The 20,179-nt window shown below is 40.8% G+C and overlaps 1 protein-coding gene and 1 long non-coding RNA gene across 5 annotated transcripts in view; one reads left to right on the top strand and one right to left on the bottom strand.

Moving 5' to 3' along the window:
* Positions 1 to 20,179, top strand: part of LOC129168876 (homeobox protein PKNOX2-like) — a 96,183-nt gene that overhangs the window by 64,540 nt on the left and 11,464 nt on the right. For 2 of the 4 annotated variants that reach the window (XM_054754644.1, XM_054754643.1), the window contains exons 1-2: positions 18,291 to 18,496; positions 18,592 to 18,784. In XM_054754644.1, coding sequence (XP_054610619.1) covers positions 18,601 to 18,784 — 184 coding nt within the window. In that variant the 5' untranslated portion in view covers positions 18,291 to 18,496; positions 18,592 to 18,600. Of the gene's footprint in view, positions 1 to 3,412; positions 3,585 to 5,702; positions 5,889 to 5,975; positions 6,112 to 7,417; positions 7,516 to 9,177; positions 9,298 to 9,390; positions 9,468 to 10,876; positions 11,056 to 13,053; positions 17,992 to 18,290; positions 18,497 to 18,591; positions 18,785 to 20,179 lie in introns of those variants that run through there. The other 2 variants (XM_054754645.1, XM_054754641.1) reach the window with 2 other exon arrangements.
* On the bottom strand, positions 10,365 to 12,683 carry LOC129168877 (uncharacterized). The gene is made up of 3 exons (XR_008566351.1): positions 12,623 to 12,683; positions 12,275 to 12,398; positions 10,365 to 11,015 (listed from the first exon to the last, which is right to left on the bottom strand). It is a non-coding gene; the product is annotated as an uncharacterized LOC129168877 (long non-coding RNA).

Here is a 20,179-nt window from a genome sequence, read left to right on the forward strand (position 1 = left end):
GTTGATGGTGTTCCTCTTGCTCTGAAGAGCTGCTGCCAGACTCTTGAGGACCCGATTGTGCCTCCAGATGTAGCGGCCTTGTGTGAGGCTGGTCCTACAACTGGACAAGATGTGTTTGAGAGTCACTGAATTTGGGCAGAGGCCGCAGGTTGTGTCCTCGCCGTACCACCGGTGAAGGTTTTTAGGGGATGGGAGCACATCACATGTAGCTTTTATAATGAAATTGATGTTGCTTACTTCCATTTCCCAGAGCTGCCTCCAGGTGAGCTTTCTCCTCTCCAGGATGAGTAAATTTACTCCCATCACAAACTTTGGGTAATACTGATGATTTTTGTCATTTACAGTATGCCTTTATCTCTAACCATTTTCAAGCTACAACCTTTTGAAATAAAAATGTCAAAACTGAAAAAAACCTCTGGCGCCTATTAAATCCTACTTTGCAGAAATTCACTTACCACGGTTGGGTGTGCAACCGATAAACGAGGGACAACTGTACACTAAAACTCGACTTCAATCACGGTCTCGGAACGGAACTTGTTCATAACCTGAGGACCGCCTGTACTGTAATAAAAAATGGTTGCTGAAATGTGAGACGTGTACTCACTTTTGTGAGATACTGTAACTGTGAACACACGAATGAAAAACACAAAGACAAATATCATCTTCTGCTATTTCGTCCACGTCACCCAGATGCCACGTTCATCACCTTCACGTGTAAGTCATTATATAAACCCTGCTGGCCTTTGTTTTGGGCTTTTCGTTGGTGACCCTGTGCGGTGCAAGGCCAGAGGCTGGTACACCGTGCTGACTCCACTCGCTGGCTGTCCTGTAAATCGCTGTTTTATGGCCCTTGTAATGATCCCCTAGCCAGCAATCTCCACTCTGTCGCACTGCAGATAGAACCCGCTGCTTGTGGCTGCTGACATGATGGGGGGGGTGTACGGCTCTGCATGGTTGGAAAAGATATTGTCGAAGACTGGAAAACACACATTACATGATGACGACCAGGCAGCGATGCGCACAGTGCCGTTCTATTCTCGCTAATGAAAATGCATGCCTTTTCATACCCCATCTACCTTAATCCTTATTTCTGTGCAAAGGTCATTTCAATTGTTGAGGTTTTGTTTTTGTCTTGAAGGTGGAAGGTTCAAAAGTGCACACATTTACAAAACAATGTTCATTTCCATTCCAATTTGATGTATACAGTTGACAATAATGAACGTAGAAGAGTAAAATAAAATGATGGCCTTGTATTGGTGAAAAGTCAGTGAAATATGCAGCAATTAATAACATTCCTCGACCATTTCAATCATTCAGAAATGCACTGAGACATTGTCCTAAAACTCAAGTATTCGCTTTTTAAACTGTTAAATCCTGAACCATGGAGATGTCATGCTAAAGTAGAAAGAGTCAACAGGATTGTTCATAAATAAATAGCTGCGTTAAGTAGCCTCCATACTGGGGCTGTCCTCAAGAAGAAGCATGGTCTCTGTAATACCAACGCAAATATGATGGATATTAGATACCGTGGATTCCCAAACATTTGTGATTCCTGCATTCGCAACCCCACAAATGTGTAGATTTTGAATCGGTATCGGTATTGGAATCGGTACATATCATGTGTATGTTCATCAATATGTACTGTCCCTGTGTTAGACAATGAAATAAATAAATACAGGTTTAAGTCCTAACTATGCCTCAAACAACACATGGAAAATATAAAGTGTATAGGTACTCGCCACTCATGGATGATTGATCCAACAGATGGAATCGGTACCACGGTCCAAGCTTTAGCCTGGTCGCTTCCGTCTGTGTGAGGTCGCTTGCAGTGGTACGCGGTATACCGAATGGTGAAGATGCATGGATCCACTGTATAACAATCCAATTAAATACAGTAATTATATTACATTTTAACAACGTGATGATACGAATGCATGTTTTAGTTAACGTCGCCATTGTTTTTCCCTTCAAAATCATGAAAAGGACATTTTTCAGTTGAATAGACTCATTTAAATTGCTACATTTGTAATTGTTACATTGTGACTGTTGGGTGTGTAACATTCCTCAATGCCCCAGGATTGTTCACCTCGCAAAACAACAACTTCCATCTCATTGTTGCGTTTCGTGCCTGATTTAAAAACAAATTCTTCCATTATGAACTTGCAATAAAAATAGCACCAGAACTTGACATTGTGCTTCGTTTAGGTCTTCATAAAATGCTCATTCTTAGCCACCCCTTCACAAGTAGACATTAAACAGACAAGGCAGAGGCTCTTTACTCTGCATGCGGCCCTCCTGCTTAGTATGCCAGCCACGTCTGGCTGAAGGAGCGACATTAAATTGGGATCAGGCAGATTAGAGCATAATATAGAGGACTATTAGAGGATGCAAATGAGAATCACAGGTTAGTCTGAGCAGGGGCCTCGCCATGCTAGTTGGGGCCTCTGCAGCACTACACTGCATATATGTCTTATAATTAATAAGAAATATCTTTGTTGATTGTTTTTGAAAAGATATCTAGGGACCATTGCCGCATGTAGAGTATGCATCAGTCAACGTCTTTGTGTAAATATTGGACAGAAGTCAGAGATTTACACGCTTTTAATAACAAAAAGCACAATGACTGTGGATATGCCAAAAAACACAATGAGCCAATTAACGAAAAACTAGAAGGACAAGCAGGAAGGGAAAAAAAGGAAAAAGACGCCACAAAAAGGTTAACAGGAAGATAACAAAATAGCACTATGATATCAGCGTGCACAATGCAAAAGACATACAAAAACTGAAATAACAGAAGTACAGTGGATCGCGCACGGTCGCGATTAAGCATTCACGACGACGCAAATTTGTGGTCAAAAAATTATTCTATATTCAGATTTTTTCTCAAAAAATAGGCCAACAGTAAAAAAAATGTATAATTTATAAATATACGATAATCCAGGTAAAAAGTACAGCATACATGTACCACTGTTTAAAAAATAAAGCCAGTGTCTTTATGCAATGATTCCCGTTTATTACATACAATTGCTTGAGCAAAATAAAGTCAGTCGTGCTAAATAAGTAAAGAAAAGCAAACCCTGCTATTTGCTCTAATTGAAATGCTCTCATTCAAATGCAGGGATTTCACTGTATTATCTCAGCAGGAGGTTTTTTTCAGTGGCTTCTGAAAACGTCAGATGTCAAATGTTGGTCCCAGATGTTCTACTGTCCAACAAGTCAATTTAACATACTGACTCTGTGTTCACACGGCAAACTTGGACTGAATAAAAACTCTACATCCAGAACATTGTTGTCTTATTCCATAGGAAGAGATCCTGGGTAATACAGGATTTCCGAAGAAAGTAAAAGTTACTTCCGCAGGAGGATGGAAAGCGATGTTAAATGTTGTACCTCTCACTTTCTTTCTGTCCAGACACCCTTTGTTCCCCCTGCTGGCATTGCTGTTTGAGAAATGTGAGCAGGCGACACAGGGATCTGAGTGCATCACCTCCGCCAGCTTTGATGTCGACATTGAAAACTTTGTACACCAGCAGGAGCGGGATCATAAACCCTTCTTCAGTGAAGATCCAGAGTTAGACAACTTGGTGGGTAAATAAATGTCACAAATAATTCAGCACGCTGTGTTCTAAATGCTATTATAGAGATTGCCAAGCGCATGAGCAGCTAGCAAAGCTCCTGAGTTTTGGGTTTGAATCTCGGCTTTGGCTGCGTTGTGCAGTGGATCCAGAAGGTGCTCACAGCGCTTCATTTTTTCCACAAAATTTACCTCAAAACAGGACACGTGACAAGGGGGAACATGTTTTTGGTTGTTGTTGTGATTTTATGGAATTTAAGACCTGTTTAAGATTCCCAAACACACGAGATCTCGCGAGATTTCAATGTGACTAAGATTCAAGTCTCGTGGGCACTAGGCCTGGGACGATAGTAAAATAATCAATTGGTCACGCAGTAAATGAAAATGAACTGGATCACTTTGCCAGAAACAATATATTGCCATGTGCATGCGCGTCTGTTTTCCTCGTCTCTCGCCTCCAAACAGGTAGGAAGAGCACTTGTCAGTCATGCAGTCTCTTTGTCTTGGTGGGTGGAGGCGGGGCGGCTGGCATACACACAGAGTGCAGAAAAGTGTAACGTCGTAGAAATTAAATTAGTAGCTTGTAATAATATTGTCACATATTTCAATATGTTTTCATTTTACTTTTCTTAAAAGTCATGTTAAAATCCCGTCTCGTCTCCTTCCCGTAGACCGCCCGCCCCGCTGAGTTAGTTTAGCCGTAATGTGGATATCGAAGGTAAAAGTTGACGTTTCTGACGTGGGCAACACCTACGATCGACCCAGTTTTTTTTTGTTTGTTTTTTATGTTTCAGGTGAAAAATCAGTAGAACTATGTTTTGCATTTTGTTCCCTTACTGTACCCAAAGTGAACCGAACCGTGGCGTTAAAACCCAGGTACGTACCGAACTGTGATTTTACTTTTACACCCTTAAAAATGATGAAACGGTGATGTGGGAAAGTGTGTTCCTGAGCATTAGAGTATTTCTCCAAGCGACGGGGGGTAAAAGAGATGAAACCCCACTTGAACAAAAACAGACACAATACAAGGGCTAAACAGTCAATTAACCCTGCATCTGTTTGTTTTCTGAGTACAGGCACCCCTCCCAGGGGGCACTCATTGTTCCACAGGGTGGGAATGTCACATTGGGCCAGAATGGTTGCGATAGAAGCAAGTTACTCGTCTGCCGTTATTAAGATCACTGACTTTAATTAGCTGATTTATCTCTTTCCTCCTTGGCCTAGCACTTTTCTATCCATTCTTTTGACCTTGGAAAAACTACAACTCGAGAATAGCCCGGCAAAAAGGTGCAACAGGAGCAGAGCAACGAGGATTGTGGGAAAACAAGGAATCAATGGGAGAATAAACAGTAACATAAGGTACAAAAATAGGCCCTGGTGGTGTCATAGTACTCACTTCCGGTTCGATTCCCGCTCCAACAACCAGACACTGGAGATGTCCAGTGCCGGGCCCAAGCCCGGTTGCGGTTGCATTGAAACAGGGGAAGCTCATTGGGGTCTCACATACATTAAATATGATTTTAGCAATGCTGTCTGCTGCCATCGTGACTGGGCTAACTAGCGAGCTACCCCTCCCACAATGGTGAAATGATTTAATGAACCAACGAACAAACAAATTTCAATAACATTAACATTAACAGTAACCAAATGAGAAAAAAGCTGTAGAATTGAATAACTGTGAAATTATTCACTCCGGAAGAGACTTCTGCTCTGACCACTGTCTTTCCTGCGTCATTGCGTCGGGGAAAGGGGGGGGGGGAAAAACCTCTGCTCACTCCTCAGGCTGCTGTCAGTCAAAATCAAGGATCGCCCTGCCCCATAGGCCTCACGTGAATTCAAGGAATTACTGTGCATTCTCAATTATGACAATGATTTTATTACATTTAAAAGGGGAAGTTTAGCTTCCTTGGTGCAAAAATACTACACCACAATAGAAGAAACCGGAGGAGGTCGAGAACGGGATACAACACACATACAGACGCGTGAATAAAGATAGAGGAACGGTCACTGTGCTTTTCGACACTACTAATCCGTCCCGTCCTGTAGGTAACGCAGGATCGCGGCATTGACAGCTTTATTTGTATACACGTTGTTTTGTATTGTGACATTTTGCTTCTCTTACCTTCAGATGGTGAAAGCCATTCAAGTGTTGCGGATCCACCTGCTAGAGCTGGAGAAAGTCAATGAACTCTGTAAGGACTTCTGCAACCGCTATATCACCTGCCTCAAAACCAAGATGCACAGTGACAACCTTCTCCGTAACGACTTGGCGGGGCCCTATTCTCCCACACACACCAATCTCAGCATGCAGCAGGTCAGTTGTGTGCGGAGATACACCCCGTCTCTCACCTGCAGACTCAGCATATGAAGCTCGCCGTGTCTTTCTCTGTGATCCCCCAAGGAATTAATTCAGACCTCCTCTCCGTCCCTGACGCCTGTGTCCAACTCTGTCAACTCTTCAGGGATTGTGGCAGCCAGTGCGGGTCTGCAACAGGGCAATGTTTCCATGACGACCATAAACTCTCAAGTGGTATCGGGTAAGGATTTGCACAAGCTCATTGAAATGAATGCATTTGGTAATGATACACATTCACGTGTCCATAAAATCTTCTGGCACTGCAGTCAATGTGATAAAAGTCAATGTCATAAAACTCAGTAAATGAGTTCTTTTACACCAGATCATCTTGAAACTTGCACTGATGTGTTTTTACTGTGCTAACTGCAATGCTTTATGATCTGTTTATGCAAATGACGCCCCTACAATTTCACTGGTAGCGTTAAATTTACAAGTGAGTGAGTGCACATTGATTTTTCTGTTAATTATTCATATTGTTGCTGTCCATTGAAAAGCAAACTAAACAATCAAATGCATGGGAGAAACATATTTCGTCATATAATTTGATAATCTAGCCTTTTAAAAGCGCCGGACGTGGGTACAGTGGTTGCATTTGTATTACTACGGGAGCTGCTACACAACGCTTGTACAGTTTCAATACAGTTCCAAGTCTACCAGCCAATCGTGAAAAATCAGTACAGCGGAACTACGGTTTTCGTCATTTCGAAACACACATAAATGATGAATTAAATGAATAAGTATCACTTATCTTTAATGAAGACTGGCAAACACTGAGGTGACATCTATGCTGTAATTACAATATTCTATTTATTAATATTGACTCCTACTTGGCGGAAATTCACTTATCGTGGTCGGGTGTGGAACCAATTGACTTGCCCCTTGAACTTTATTGTCAAATTCAGCAGCAGGTACAATCATCATTACACACACTCGCCCGGCTCACTTTACGTTATGTGTCTGCCTTAAACCATTCCCCCTGCAACCCGTGTTAACTAAGGAACCTTTACATTGCAATCCTATTGTAAGAGATGCTACCTTCGTACTTCCTTCTTACCTTTTCCACTTGCTTGTACGGACATGCAATACATTTCAGCTGAACCCTCAACAACAACAAAAAAAAAACACGTTTCAAACCACAAGCAGTGAAATGCGCAAATTGCCTACGGAATATTGGGAATGAAGGACAAAGCGGTAGTCAGAGTTTTCTGCACATGTGGTTTGGTGACAGTGGTAATTATCCTTCACGGGGTGCATAGCTGACAGACCCTTATAATGTCAACCCTGTACAGTGAAATGTTAATCCCGCCCTCAGGAAATATCTTTTAACCTCAAATAAATCAATGTCGCAGCCTTTAATGGCTAGACACGGAAAAGCTCAAACAGACTGTGAAGGCAAGTGTCTTGATCAGGACTAATTAACCCTGAATTCAATAACTGTTTGTCTGCTGAAGTCGCTTGATTCTCATAACAGTAATTTCTTGTGTTAGGTGGCACGCTGTACCAGCCAGTTGCCATGGTGGCATCACAAGCACAAGTGTTAACGCAGGCACTGCCACCAGGAACCATTCAGATCCAGAACTCACAGGTAAAGCACCATCACTTATGGTTCTTTGGTCAGGAGTTACGTTGCCACGGTTACACGGAATGTTAGTAAATGTTAGTAAAAATATAACGTATACTCCACGCCATGGAGGTGCATCTTTTGATGTCACAAGTGTGGAGGTTCTTTGCATGTAAATGCTATTATAACGACGAGACTGAAATAAAGTTTGGAGTGCATCTACTGTCATTTATTGGCTAACTTCTTGGGAATAATGCTCATGGTTACGCAGCCCTACCGTATTTACCTGTATTTTCCTACGAGTCACTCCAAAGTATTATTCACATCAGTCAAAAATGTGTGATGAAGAGAAAAAAAACATATATAAGTCACATTTCCACGTGTTTATGAAATACGTGCCAGTTACATCAGAGCCAGCTTTTGACTTTTTAGGAGTGTCAATGGCGCCGCTCCTAACAACAACTGGGTAAGCGAAGAAGACGAAGCCAGAGGGAGGGGGCAACGCTTACATCAACAAGGACACAAACTAAAGCTACGGCAGATGAAATACGTCATTTTTTTTTACGTACGCGGTTATAATAAAAACATACCCGTTTAATAAATGTCATACTTTTCTTGAAGAAGACACTTAATACGTGACATGATGCCTGGACGCATCCTGGTGTGTTGAAACAGCTGTATTTTAACACCAAAACTTCATTTTGTATTCACAAATGAATTATAATAGACTGAAAGTCATACATGTGTATTTAGTTAGTCAGTGCTTGACGCAGCAGCTATAATCTGCACGCTAGACATAATTCTTGTCCTATTTAAACACCATTGTGGAAATAACATTCCTCAATCCACACAGTTATCAAATATTATAGTTACACATTACCTACAGACACGTAGTCTCCATGGCAGAATTAGAAAGTATTCCGTAAGAAAAAGCATCCAGTATGCTTTGTATCATTCAAGTTGCGTGCCTGACTGCCTCACAAGCCAAACAACATTTTTTTTATGTGTGTGCCAAATTTTGTTGTGATTCTTGAACTTTCCGTCAAACTTTGACAAATAATACACAGAAGTGGTGCGTGTTTCGACACATTTGCATTCTTTTGTGTGCAGTCATGGACATCTGAATTAGGATTTCTCAGTCGACAGGTCGACCCGCTGCAAGCCATAGAAACAACACCGAAGCAAAAGAAATATTCCTCTACTGCTAAAACTCACTGAACAAGCAGCTTCATTTACTCTTATCCAGTAGTAACAGTCACATCTGCATGAACCATCAACGTCTCCCATTTGCTTTGATACCAAGATCATCCAAGTAGACCTTGCACTATTTATTGTGTCTTTTACTAGCAAGCCTCTCAATCCTAATGTTTAAGAGGTTTGAGCGTTGTTTCTGACTCAAAGTCTGCCTGGATTTTAACACTTCAAATACCTTATGAAAGCACTTAAGACGACCGACCTTCTATTTTTCCACATGGTGAAGTGGGTTCAAGTATCATTAGTCTAATTCAGTTACCATGGTGACACTTGGAGGTTGTTTCTGCCCTTGTCACAGAAACGCGATCAATAATTGGTTGTCTTCCTGCGTTTCCGTGGTAACATTAACTAACCCATAGCAATGCATGTAGTTTTTTTGTTTGTTTGTTTTTTAACTTTTTGCTGCTGTTACTCCTTCCTGTTCTCCCACAGGTAAATGTTGACTTGTCAGCTCTTTTGGATAGCGAAGACAAGAAGTCGCGGAATAAGAGGGGTGTTCTTCCCAAACAAGCCACCAACATCATGCGCTCTTGGCTTTTTCAGCATCTTATGGTGAGGCAGAAAGGACAGCTTTATTTTGTGTTTAGAGCGGCAAATCCAAGTGACATGCAATGACTCACGCCAAATGTTTTGTTCTACTTTTAGCATCCGTACCCAACGGAGGATGAGAAAAGACAGATTGCAGCACAGACAAGCTTAACCCTTTTGCAAGTGAATAACTGGTAAGATATTACAGCGGTCCGGACGGGTCAGCGTTGCGAACGCGCTGTCAAAAATTCATTTGAAAACTGAACTAGTTACAGCATGCATGGTGGAAGAATACGCATAAGGATATATTGTGTGTCTAGTGCGCCAAAGAAAAGGAAAGCCATCACCATGGAAGTGAAAATAAACATCACAAAATATTGTCCGGTCTTTTGGTCCAAACCGCTCAACTGTTGCAACCATCACTAAGTCTTTCAATACCAGAAGACGTATTTATACGTTTTTATAATCCCGAACGCCCAATCACAACAACGTATTTATACGTCTTTTTTTGCACAAGAGGCAAAAAGAGGTGATGATGCAACTCTCCATTAAAGCGTTAACATTTCAGAGCACTTTTAAGCCATAAAAACGGCCAGAAGGTGGCAGAAGTGCATTTGATAAGAGCTCGGCGGGGATCATTTCAATGGATGAATCACATAACAAGAAGGAGGAAATGAGAGAGCGTGGTGGAGGGTAGCGTGCAGAAGGTTACGCGTTGTAGGGAAACTTCGAAGCATGCACACGCACACACGCACGCGCGTGCACACACATAGTTCAGTTCCAAATGTGAAAACTGTAAATAGTTCTTGGTGTTACATTTGTAAATAAATTGTTATTTTGATGTAAAACAACCCCTTTTCGTGTTGTTTACATGTTTGAGCTGTCACAAAAGCAAAAAATATTTCTGTCAAAGTGACAGTTACGCTTGAAAAGTACCATTTCACAAAAAGCTGGTTTTCTCCCTTGTCTAGTCAGGAACTGATATTTTCCTGAAACTTACCTATGTTCTACTGTTGATTACTAAAGAACGGGAAAAGGGAGAAACAAACTATTTTTCCTGATGAATGACAGGAGTCTAATATTTCTTTTGGTAGGTTCCATGTTTATATAGCCATAGAACACAATATTCTGTGTGCCTTGAAAGATCAGTCAGAAGGTAGTGAAGGGGTTGTCTGTTGAAAAATGGCTGGGATTGAATGAGTTAAGGATCAAGATTATTGAATGCGAGCGGGGTCGTGGATTCCCTGTGCTGTTACAAGGACATCTGGAAGGAGAAGAGGAGGTTATCCTTCCAGACTAGCCTGGTACAATATTCTAAGAAGGTAGAAAGGCCTGCAAGGCAACCACAGGGATAAAAGTAAGGCGTTATCGTTTCATTTCTGTGTCATTTAATTGCTGATGCAAATGTGTGGCCATAGCCTCAGTTGAATTTGTAGGCAGCACATGACTTGCCGTGTGCTGCCATCTGCTGGTTGGAAAAATAATAAACTAGTAATTATAATGGGCACTTATTCCACATGTGCTCTAGTGTTTCCAAAATATTGAATCCACATCACAGTCACAAAATGTCCCAGCATCAGCCTGTGTTTTGCCTCTGTTTCAGGTTCATCAACGCTCGGCGGCGTATCCTCCAGCCGATGTTAGATGCCAGTAACCCTGACCCGGCTCCTAAAGCAAAGAAGATGAAGTCACAGCATCGTCCTACGCAGCGTTTCTGGCCTGACTCCATTGTGGCCGGAGTTCTGCAGACACACCGATCTCAAATGGGAAACAACTCAGACAGTATGTATTACCACTAAATAAACAACACGCACATTTTTCCCTTCCGATTTCTTTAAAGTATGGCCTGAATTATTCATACCCCGGAACAATTTTTACGTAAAGTGTGTGTGTTTTCTTTTTTTGGTTAGCTGGAACATTAGTAATAACAGAATATTAGCTAATTTCATACAGTTTGGATAATAATGACTAATGTCAATGATGAAAATCAGTGACAACGTTGACTAATAATATCTAGTGATGTGCGATGCCACTGATTTCATTGTCGTTATTAAAAATGAGTTATCAATAGTTATTTAAAACCCTGCAGTATATTGAGGTAGCGGGGTGATTTACAACAAAGCCAGGCTAAAATAAAACAACAGAAAAAAAACAGAGGACGAAATCAAATCAAATAATTTTAAATAACAATTTTAAACAATATAAAAAGAAAATAACTGAAATAATAAAACCATTAAAAGAAACTATTAATTATTAAGAACCACTATAACAATGAAAACGTTATTCACAATTCACACATGGCTCCGTTTACGATCGGTCTTCGTCTCAACTGACAAACGTTACCTCCGATGACTGAAGTATCGAAAGTATCGATATTTTGATTTGAGAACCAATTGTAGAGCATGAAGAGCTGGTATCAGAAGTATCGTTAAGTATTTTGCCACTTTCTTCTTTGCACTCATTCAGCAAATAAAAATCCATGTTAAGAACCCTCAACCCCTTTGTGTTTAACGTAAAATAATGGTGGATATACCACATGCCAACTGGAACACATAGAAGACATTTGTTTAGTTTTTTACAACTAATTCATGTCAAAGGTTTGTGATGCTAAATATATGGTACAATGTTCATGCTAAATGTATTCCTTAATTGAAACGACCTCAATTCGATATTTTCTTGTGCCAAGTACCGCAAATGTACTTTGACTGAAGCAAAGACCACATACAGTATTCAATGAAAATCGAAACAGTGACATTTGAGTGTGTTATTAGCATTTTTGCTAAAGTGGCAAGTACTTCACGTCAGTTTGTCCATAGCAATTTTAAGGCTAAATGACGTATACGTCACAGCAAAAGAAGAGTTGAATTGTAATATTTGGCACGCTTTTAAAGTATTGGAATTGTTGAATGGCTTTAAAATGAGCTTTTGGATATTGTGTGACAAAAACAGACATTTTTATGGGCGTATCAATTATTCGCCGATCGGAGCTCCCGGAACTTACTGTATGTCGTATTTCCTACATGTGGGTTCAAGCCCTTAGACAGAGCTCGACGCCGCATCGACTGGGTTTGTCCACTGCTGCAATACGTCAACGTCGCTGCCATATTGGATGTGTCAAGGCTGGGCTGTAAATGAATACAAGTAAATGTACTTATTTTCACAAAGCGCCTTTCTATAAAGAAATTTGAGTTAATTCCTCTCGTTTACACATTCACACAAACACTAACATACTTGGGAAAAGGTTGGGCACAAAAACAATCACATTGTTGCCTAGCTGTTTCCAAGCATACAGTATTAGTGCGCGTGTGAATGTATAAACGAGAAGAATATGCAACCTTTGTTTATTCACGTTTTACTGCAACAACTGCGATCTTCCGGTCTCCTCGGCAACACTCGGGCCAATTCGGCGCAACACTTCCTGTCGGCCGGTAAAGTCTGGTCTTCAAAGTAAAAGCACGCCAGCAAAGTGTAACACAGTTACGCCACTTAGGTTCAATTCAAGTACGTGTCTCACTATTGGTTCGTATGGGTTGGAGAAAGGCGAATAATAATGATTTGCCACTTACTTCGTTCTCATTCAGGGTATGAATAACGTTTGGCTTACCTTTTACATGTAAACATTAAAGTAACCACTAGGTGCCAGTGTTGCCTTTGTGGTAGCAAGATGATCTAAGTCTAGGGACTAAGACACCAGAGAGAGAGAGAGAGAGATAAGGGGGATCAGATGTAAGATGTGTAGTCATGTCATTAATTGATATTAATGCTCCTGCCTCTGATCAGACCCTCTCAGTCTGGACAGCCTCCAGTCGCTGTCATCAGATTCAGCCACCCTCGCCATGCAGCAAGCCATGCTGGGAGCCGACGACTCCATGGACGGGACAGAGGAAGAGGACGACGAGGAAGAGGAGGAGGAGGAGGAGGAAGAGGAGGAGGAAGGAATGGGGGAGGAGGAGGAAGAGGAGGAGGATGGAGTCAATGAAAACAACAGGGGGAGTCCGATGCCCAGCGGCGGAGCGGGAAGGAGAGAGCTGAGCATGGAGCTCAGAGAGGAACTGGAGTAGAGCGCCGGACAAACTTTGACCTCACTTGACTCCTTAGTATGGCAAATGTCTGACTCAAACACAAGATGAATGGCACAGCCGCTGTATTCCATATGCATTTGAAGGCTCACCGCGAAAGAAACAAACCTTATACAGCACAGACAAACTATGGAATTACACCTGACACAATGATCCCAAGAATCATAGCAGATGATAGTCAAGCAAACGCTCATTTGGTTTTACTATCATGGAACGTAAGGCAAGATGTTTAGGGTTTCCTCCCCGCTTTTCAATACAGGTGGTCCTCGGGTTATGAACGATTTTCGTCCCTAGACTGTGATATACGTAGAGCTGAGTGTAACATATAGCATAAAATACGGCACTAAAATGATGAAATACAAGAATAAATGTATCAGTAATAATGTGGTCGTCTTCCAGGATAACCTCCTCTTGTCCTCCCAGATCTCCCTGTAATAGCGCACAGAATCCATGACCCCGCTAGCATTCAATCGTCCTTGTGCTTAACGAGGGTTGTGACAGTCAAGCGGAGTTTCCAATTGTGGTGGGCGTTTCCCCTCTCTCTGCTCTTTTTATGATGATTTTCACTTCCATGGTGATGGCTTTCCTTTTCTTTACTTGTGTTTACAGACCAAAATTACGTTGGTAATTCATTTATGGGAGAGCGTTTGTAAGCACAAGACATCATAAGACAGAACGCCGTAAACCGAGGACCTCCTGTACGTTGCAATGCCAAGAAGTCGATGCTTTAGAGCAGGGGTGTCCATCTAAAGTGCGGCTCACAGGTCATATGCAGCCCCCTTGTTTGTTTTGGCCCGCAGCGCTTCAACATGGACAAAATAAAAGCAAAACAAAGACAAGCACAAATGGGGTGGGGGGAGCCAAGTCGAGAAAAATGTGATACTAATAACATTAACAATAACAATAATAATAATAACACGCTTTGTCACCTGTAACACAAAGCTAATATTGTGTTATCCTTTCTTAGAAAATTTTAAATATCAAAATGACACCTGCACCCTTTACGTTGGAATCTGGTAAGTTAGTGACCCACTTGGCACGGATGCAAGTGGACTGTAGCAGCTGCATGTGAAACCGAAACATGAAGTTACTGTACAGTCGTCCCTCATTTATCGCGGTTAATTGGTTCCAGACCCGGCTTTGTCTACGCCACATTGCGCAACACTAATGCGCAGGCTACGGGAACACTGCAGGGACATAGCTAAGTTAGCCTCCAAAGTATTTGTTCTAAATGTAAAGGATTTCAGATGGAGTGGGAAAGAAGGACAAAGTCAGAAGCCAAAAACATACCACTTCCACATGGAATGGGAGGAGAACTTCTTTTCACGATGTCATGTCGGACATGCCATGGCTGACTCCATGCAGTGTTCATGTGATGGAACATAACTTCATGTCTTATCAGCGTAGCATGACTGACGCCTAGTGACCAGACTCATACATATGACTTGTTTTTCAATATTTTTGGACTAATAATAGGCAACCACGAAACAGCGCTCCTTTATTAAGGAGTGGGAGGGAGTGAGGGATGGCTGTATTGGGTTTATGCTTAAACTAACAAATGATAGAAGCATTATAACACTTGTTTTATCATGGTGATAATAATATAACACAAAGCTCAGGTGCGGGCTGTTTTATATCTGACTTATTAGCAAATCTAAAGAAAGTTTTTAAAAAATATATCAAAATTATCCCCACCTGCCCTCTAATTTTTCGGTGGAAACATTTTGGAAACCCCTGCTTTATAAAGCCACAGCATTCAGATACGATATGGACGACTACAGTATGTTTTTCTTTTTGGGAATGTATATGTTCAACACAAACTTGTCTACATGGAATTGATCAAGTGGTTTTGCTTGACAAAAATAATAAGGCACGAAAAGTTACCACTCCACTTTTGGGAAGAAAGGGGACAAAGTTGCTGATCACCCATCATCATTTTTAGGGTCGGTTTATTTTAACAGAGAGAGACATAATGTAAAATCCATTAAAAAATCCAATCAAATAAAGGTTATGAATGAATTTGTATTTGATTGTGTGAAATTGGTAGTTGACCCCCAAGCAAAACGTGACTTAGGACTTAGTGGAGTAACCCTCGCTGTTAAGCACAGGTGTCAAAACGTTGCTTGTCGTTGCTCACCGGGCTTGTGCGCATCCCAGGGGGGATTTTGGACCGAGAAACATCCCCAAAGCAGAATCTTTCCACCCCCATTTGATGCCAAAGAGATCAATTTTCTGACCACGTCACATTCTCCCAAGCCTTGTCGGAGTCATTCAGGTTTGCTGTGATCTCAATCCATCACAGCAAATTGCGCTATTAATGATTATGCTCCCAACTCCCTTGACATCATTAACCAGCTCCTCCCTTGTAACTCTGGGCTGGTCCCCCACCTCGCTCACAATCACCTTTTCTCCCATTTGAGATTGGACTACATCCCTAAACAGACAGGACTAGTTTGTGTGTTTTATGGACACATAAAACACATCTGTGGGGGTCAGAATACCTGATGGTTGGGTTGGGGATCAACTACTAATTTCACTCAATCAAATACAAATAAATGTATAACCTTTGTTTAATTTTTTTCCCCGGATTTTTATTTTTACATTCTGTCTGTCTGTTGTAATAAACCGACCGTAAAAATGATGTACTGTTCATATCTTCGTAAGGGATAAACCTAAAAACAAAATCAAATATTACTTTCCCCGACTGTATCTGCACAATACTTGTTCATACCTGTTAAATGACTCCCAAGGATCTCAGGTCGAACGAACACACAGTATTTTTCTTCCACGCAAGCAAAATATTTGAGATGCTAAAAGCCGTTTTCAGGCATGAACTCGGAAAAATCTTTTCATAAGAAAAAAAACTAATGTTGTAGACCAGTGTCTTTGCATCGTCATTCTTGCTTTTGTTTTTTTGTTTTTGGGTGGGTTCAGGGTTCAGCTCAAGCGACAACAAGGCAAGGACGGCTCTTCCTTTCTGCATTTGGTCCTTTTAGATCTGCTTGGCTGTTTTTTGTATGCAATACAACCGGCCCCGCAAACTTCTCTCCCGCTCGTCTCAACGACAGGACAGGACAGTCAAGGACTTTGGAAAACCTGACCGACTAAGCCATCATCACTGACTTTTTAAAGGAGGAAAACCATTTTAAGCAAGAAGAGCGACTGAACATTTTGAACAAACTGGGAAGGAATTCCCACTGTTTTGTACTCAAACAGGATTCAGTCATTTCTATGGTGAAGAAACAACCCATCTTATATTTAATGTTCTGAGTGGTGATTGTGAAGTTTGTTACTCGTTATTTTTCTCCATTGCCTTTTTTTTCTCAAGATCGATCTTCCAGCACAAGTGATAGACAATGGGGAATATTTTGATTTCATTTGTACACTTATTGTCATTATCTACTGTGTTTCAATAGACCAATTTTAATAATTAAAACGTGTATTTGACTTTGTATTCTGACACCTTTGCAGGCAGAGAGTTACAAATGTGGAGCATTCTGTTCGCATCAACACTTTGGAGTATACGTTTTCCCGAAGCTAATTTTCCAAAAATGGCAACTTTATTCTTAGTTTTGTTTATTTCTCATATTATGACTTTCTTCCTTTCATTTGTCAACTTTTTCACTTAATATTATGACTTTACTCTCTTAATATTTTGTCTTTGTTTTTGCAAAAGTACAGCTCTCGCTTCCATTTTACAATTTCTTTTTAGTTTTTGTTGGACATGAAATTCTCCACAACCTACTAAAGGTCAAAGGACTACTTTGGAAAATTAATTAAGCCAATTTCACCTCCCCCTTACATGTTTGTTAGTCTCCAGTTATGAGAAGGAAAGAAGACTCACACCAGATTAAGTTTAAGAATTGTGTTGAGAATAAATCAGACAGTTTTACGGTTTACGGAGCTCCGCACCCCGTTACGTCCACTGGTCCCCTCATCCTCTGCCCCAGCTGAATGCAAGAGGGTCTCCAACTCTCGCCTCGTACGCCTTTTCATGATTGATTGGCGCCAGTCTCTCCAAAGATAACTTTCTCCCAGATTCCTTGACGAAGCTTGTGTGACGCCAGCAGGTGATTACATTTAGTTGTTGACAATTATGCAAACATAAACAAGACATTGTTGCCCTCAGCCTATCTCAAGGCTTCTGGCTTGCTTGTGCTCTCTATCTGGCTGCTGGTCCCGGCTGGCCTTCACTTTGTGTGAGCTCTCACAATTATTGTTAATTTTTGACACACTTAATCAGTTGTCCATCTACACGGCTAATTATTTAATAAAGCATTATTTCTATACACTACTTGTAATCACTCACTCCGTTAGACAGACAGTAATAAACTTATATTTATACTGTACTTATAATAAGGCACTCATCCAATATTTAAATCAATCAACATCAATGCAATCAGCTATTCTAAAATCTACTTGTATATGTTACTTGATAAAATCACTCAGTAAATTAATTTTCTGGTTTATTTGTACTTTTAGATTGTGCCGAGGACCAATAAAAATATTTTAAAAAACAGCCGCAGGCTGTTAATGGCCCCCTGGGCGCACTTTGGACACACCTGATTTAAGGCAACCAGAGCTGCTGGTTTCAAGACTTGAACAAATAGTGGATGGAACCACTTATGCTTTCTTGACAGGACATTTTTTTTGTCATGCTTTCAGAACATTTGAACACTTTAATGCACCTCCCCTGTGCATGTCGTATGCACTCCGTCAAAAGGAATGAATGTTAGTTTTCTCTAAAAAACAAAACAAAATACGGACTGTAAAGGTTTAAAAATGTAGGAGCCGTAGCTCTCAAAGTGTCAAAAATAGTCTCACAAATGACAGGGCCTGAATAAACCACTTTGCATTAGCGCACGGAAACGTACACACACACACACACACACATATAATTGCTGGGCCTGCTGTTCTGCACAGGAGGTCTGCTGAAGTCAGTGCCATCTGGGCGGCCGCATGCTCCCAAATGTCTTCTCTGTAATTAGGCTCGGACCTAACCCGGGCTGGTTCCACCCAAATCCAGCCTCTCATTCCCTGAAAGACTCCCTTGAATGCATAAAGCACTTTCCAATACTTCGCGGACCTCCACGGAAAAGCTACTTTTTCTCTTCGTGCCGCTGCTGCGAGCCTGAAGACGTCAGGTACAGGCGGTGATCCTAAAAAAGATTTTCAGATATGATTTGTAGATTGTGTTGACCGTCTCTGGATCATGACGACTTTTTAAACCATATTTCAGCTCTTCAAAATGTCCATTGCCAAGGCGGCAGCAAAGGCTTTGCTATCTGATGCCCTGCTTCAGGATAGCGCCACTGTAAACCGGATCAGCCATCTGGAGCTGGAGCTTCCTCTGGACAAGGTCATCAAATATGTATCTGTAGGCCTGCCGCTGCTGCTGGTCTGCATGGCCTTTGCCCGCGAGGTGTCCCTCGGTAAGCACGTGTCCTTTTTAAAACCTTTGTTTGTATTCCATTTGCTTTTGTCCCTAATTGCATACCCTGGATTCATAAGTGCTCATTATTGATTCCCAAGCATGCCTTTGTGTTGAAACTTCTCCGTTGTGCTGCGTCCTTTGTGACCGTGGAATATGCAACAATAGGCTGATTATTTACGAGTACAATTTGGACGACTGTTGTTGCTCACGCTTTAAATCAGGGGTGTCCAAACTTTTCCCAGCGAAGGCCGCGTACTGAAAAATGAAAGGACGCAAGGGCCAAGCAACACATGTTCATATGCTCAGAAATGATAAATATATTAAAAAATCCTGCATCTCAGCTTTGTGATATAAACTTCATAAGCTATCATAAACGACGGCCTTTGCTCCTTTTTTCTCCAACCTAATTTTCCAAAAATGACAACTTTGTTTTGTTTTATTCTCATAATATTACGACTTAAAAAAACCAACACATCCTTTGTGTAATATTTCTACTCTGATACTAAAATGGCATTTTTCCTCACAATACCAAGAGTTTCTTCCTGTAAAATTGCGACCTTTTTTCTCGTTGAAAAACTTTATTTATATTTTATTTATACTTTACTTTTTCTCTTAATATTACGACTATAGTTTGGTAAAATTACAGCTGTTTTTAAAAAAAAAAAAAAAAAAAAACTTCAACTTTCTTCCTGTAAATTTTCTTCTCGTAATATTATGACGTTATTCCCATCATATTTGGCCTTTTTTGTTGTGACTTGATAACTTTTACCTAATATTCAAAAAATTATTATTTTTTTGTTTCTCATATTTCAACTTTATATATATATATATATATATATATATATATTTATTATTGTTTTAACTTTATGATACTAAAATGTTATTTTTGTAAAATTTCTTTTAATATTTTGACTTTATTCTTGTAAAATCACTGATGATTTTTCCGTTTTTGCTGTATTTTTAACAATTTTTTGTAAGTAAATTTTTTACAATGTGCCACGAGCCAATAAAAAAAACAGCCATGGGCCGCAAATGGCCCCCTGGCCGCAATCTGGGCACCCCCACATAAAATGGTGTACAGAGAAAGTAATTATAACGCACATTCAAACAATGTTGTGTCAAACATGTGGAAATGCTTCAGCCTGTCAACTCATTGCCACTGACGCCGTACATAATTGCAATAATCTCTTCCACAGCCGATGGTTTACGTGTAAACTTAACCACAGTAAAAAAGGAACACAACAAAAAGCAAAGTCGACAACACATACAGTAGCGGAGGGAGCTGGAGCAACAACAGTTGCAGAGCGATAGTGTCACCTTGTGGCGGGTCACTGGTGGACTTGTACTGTTTGAAAATCTGAATAGCCGATCCTTACGTTGTGCTGAGCAGCCA

This window comes from Dunckerocampus dactyliophorus, chromosome 16 (assembly GCF_027744805.1).
Source record: "Dunckerocampus dactyliophorus isolate RoL2022-P2 chromosome 16, RoL_Ddac_1.1, whole genome shotgun sequence".
NCBI classification, from domain to species: Eukaryota; Metazoa; Chordata; class Actinopteri; order Syngnathiformes; family Syngnathidae; genus Dunckerocampus; species Dunckerocampus dactyliophorus.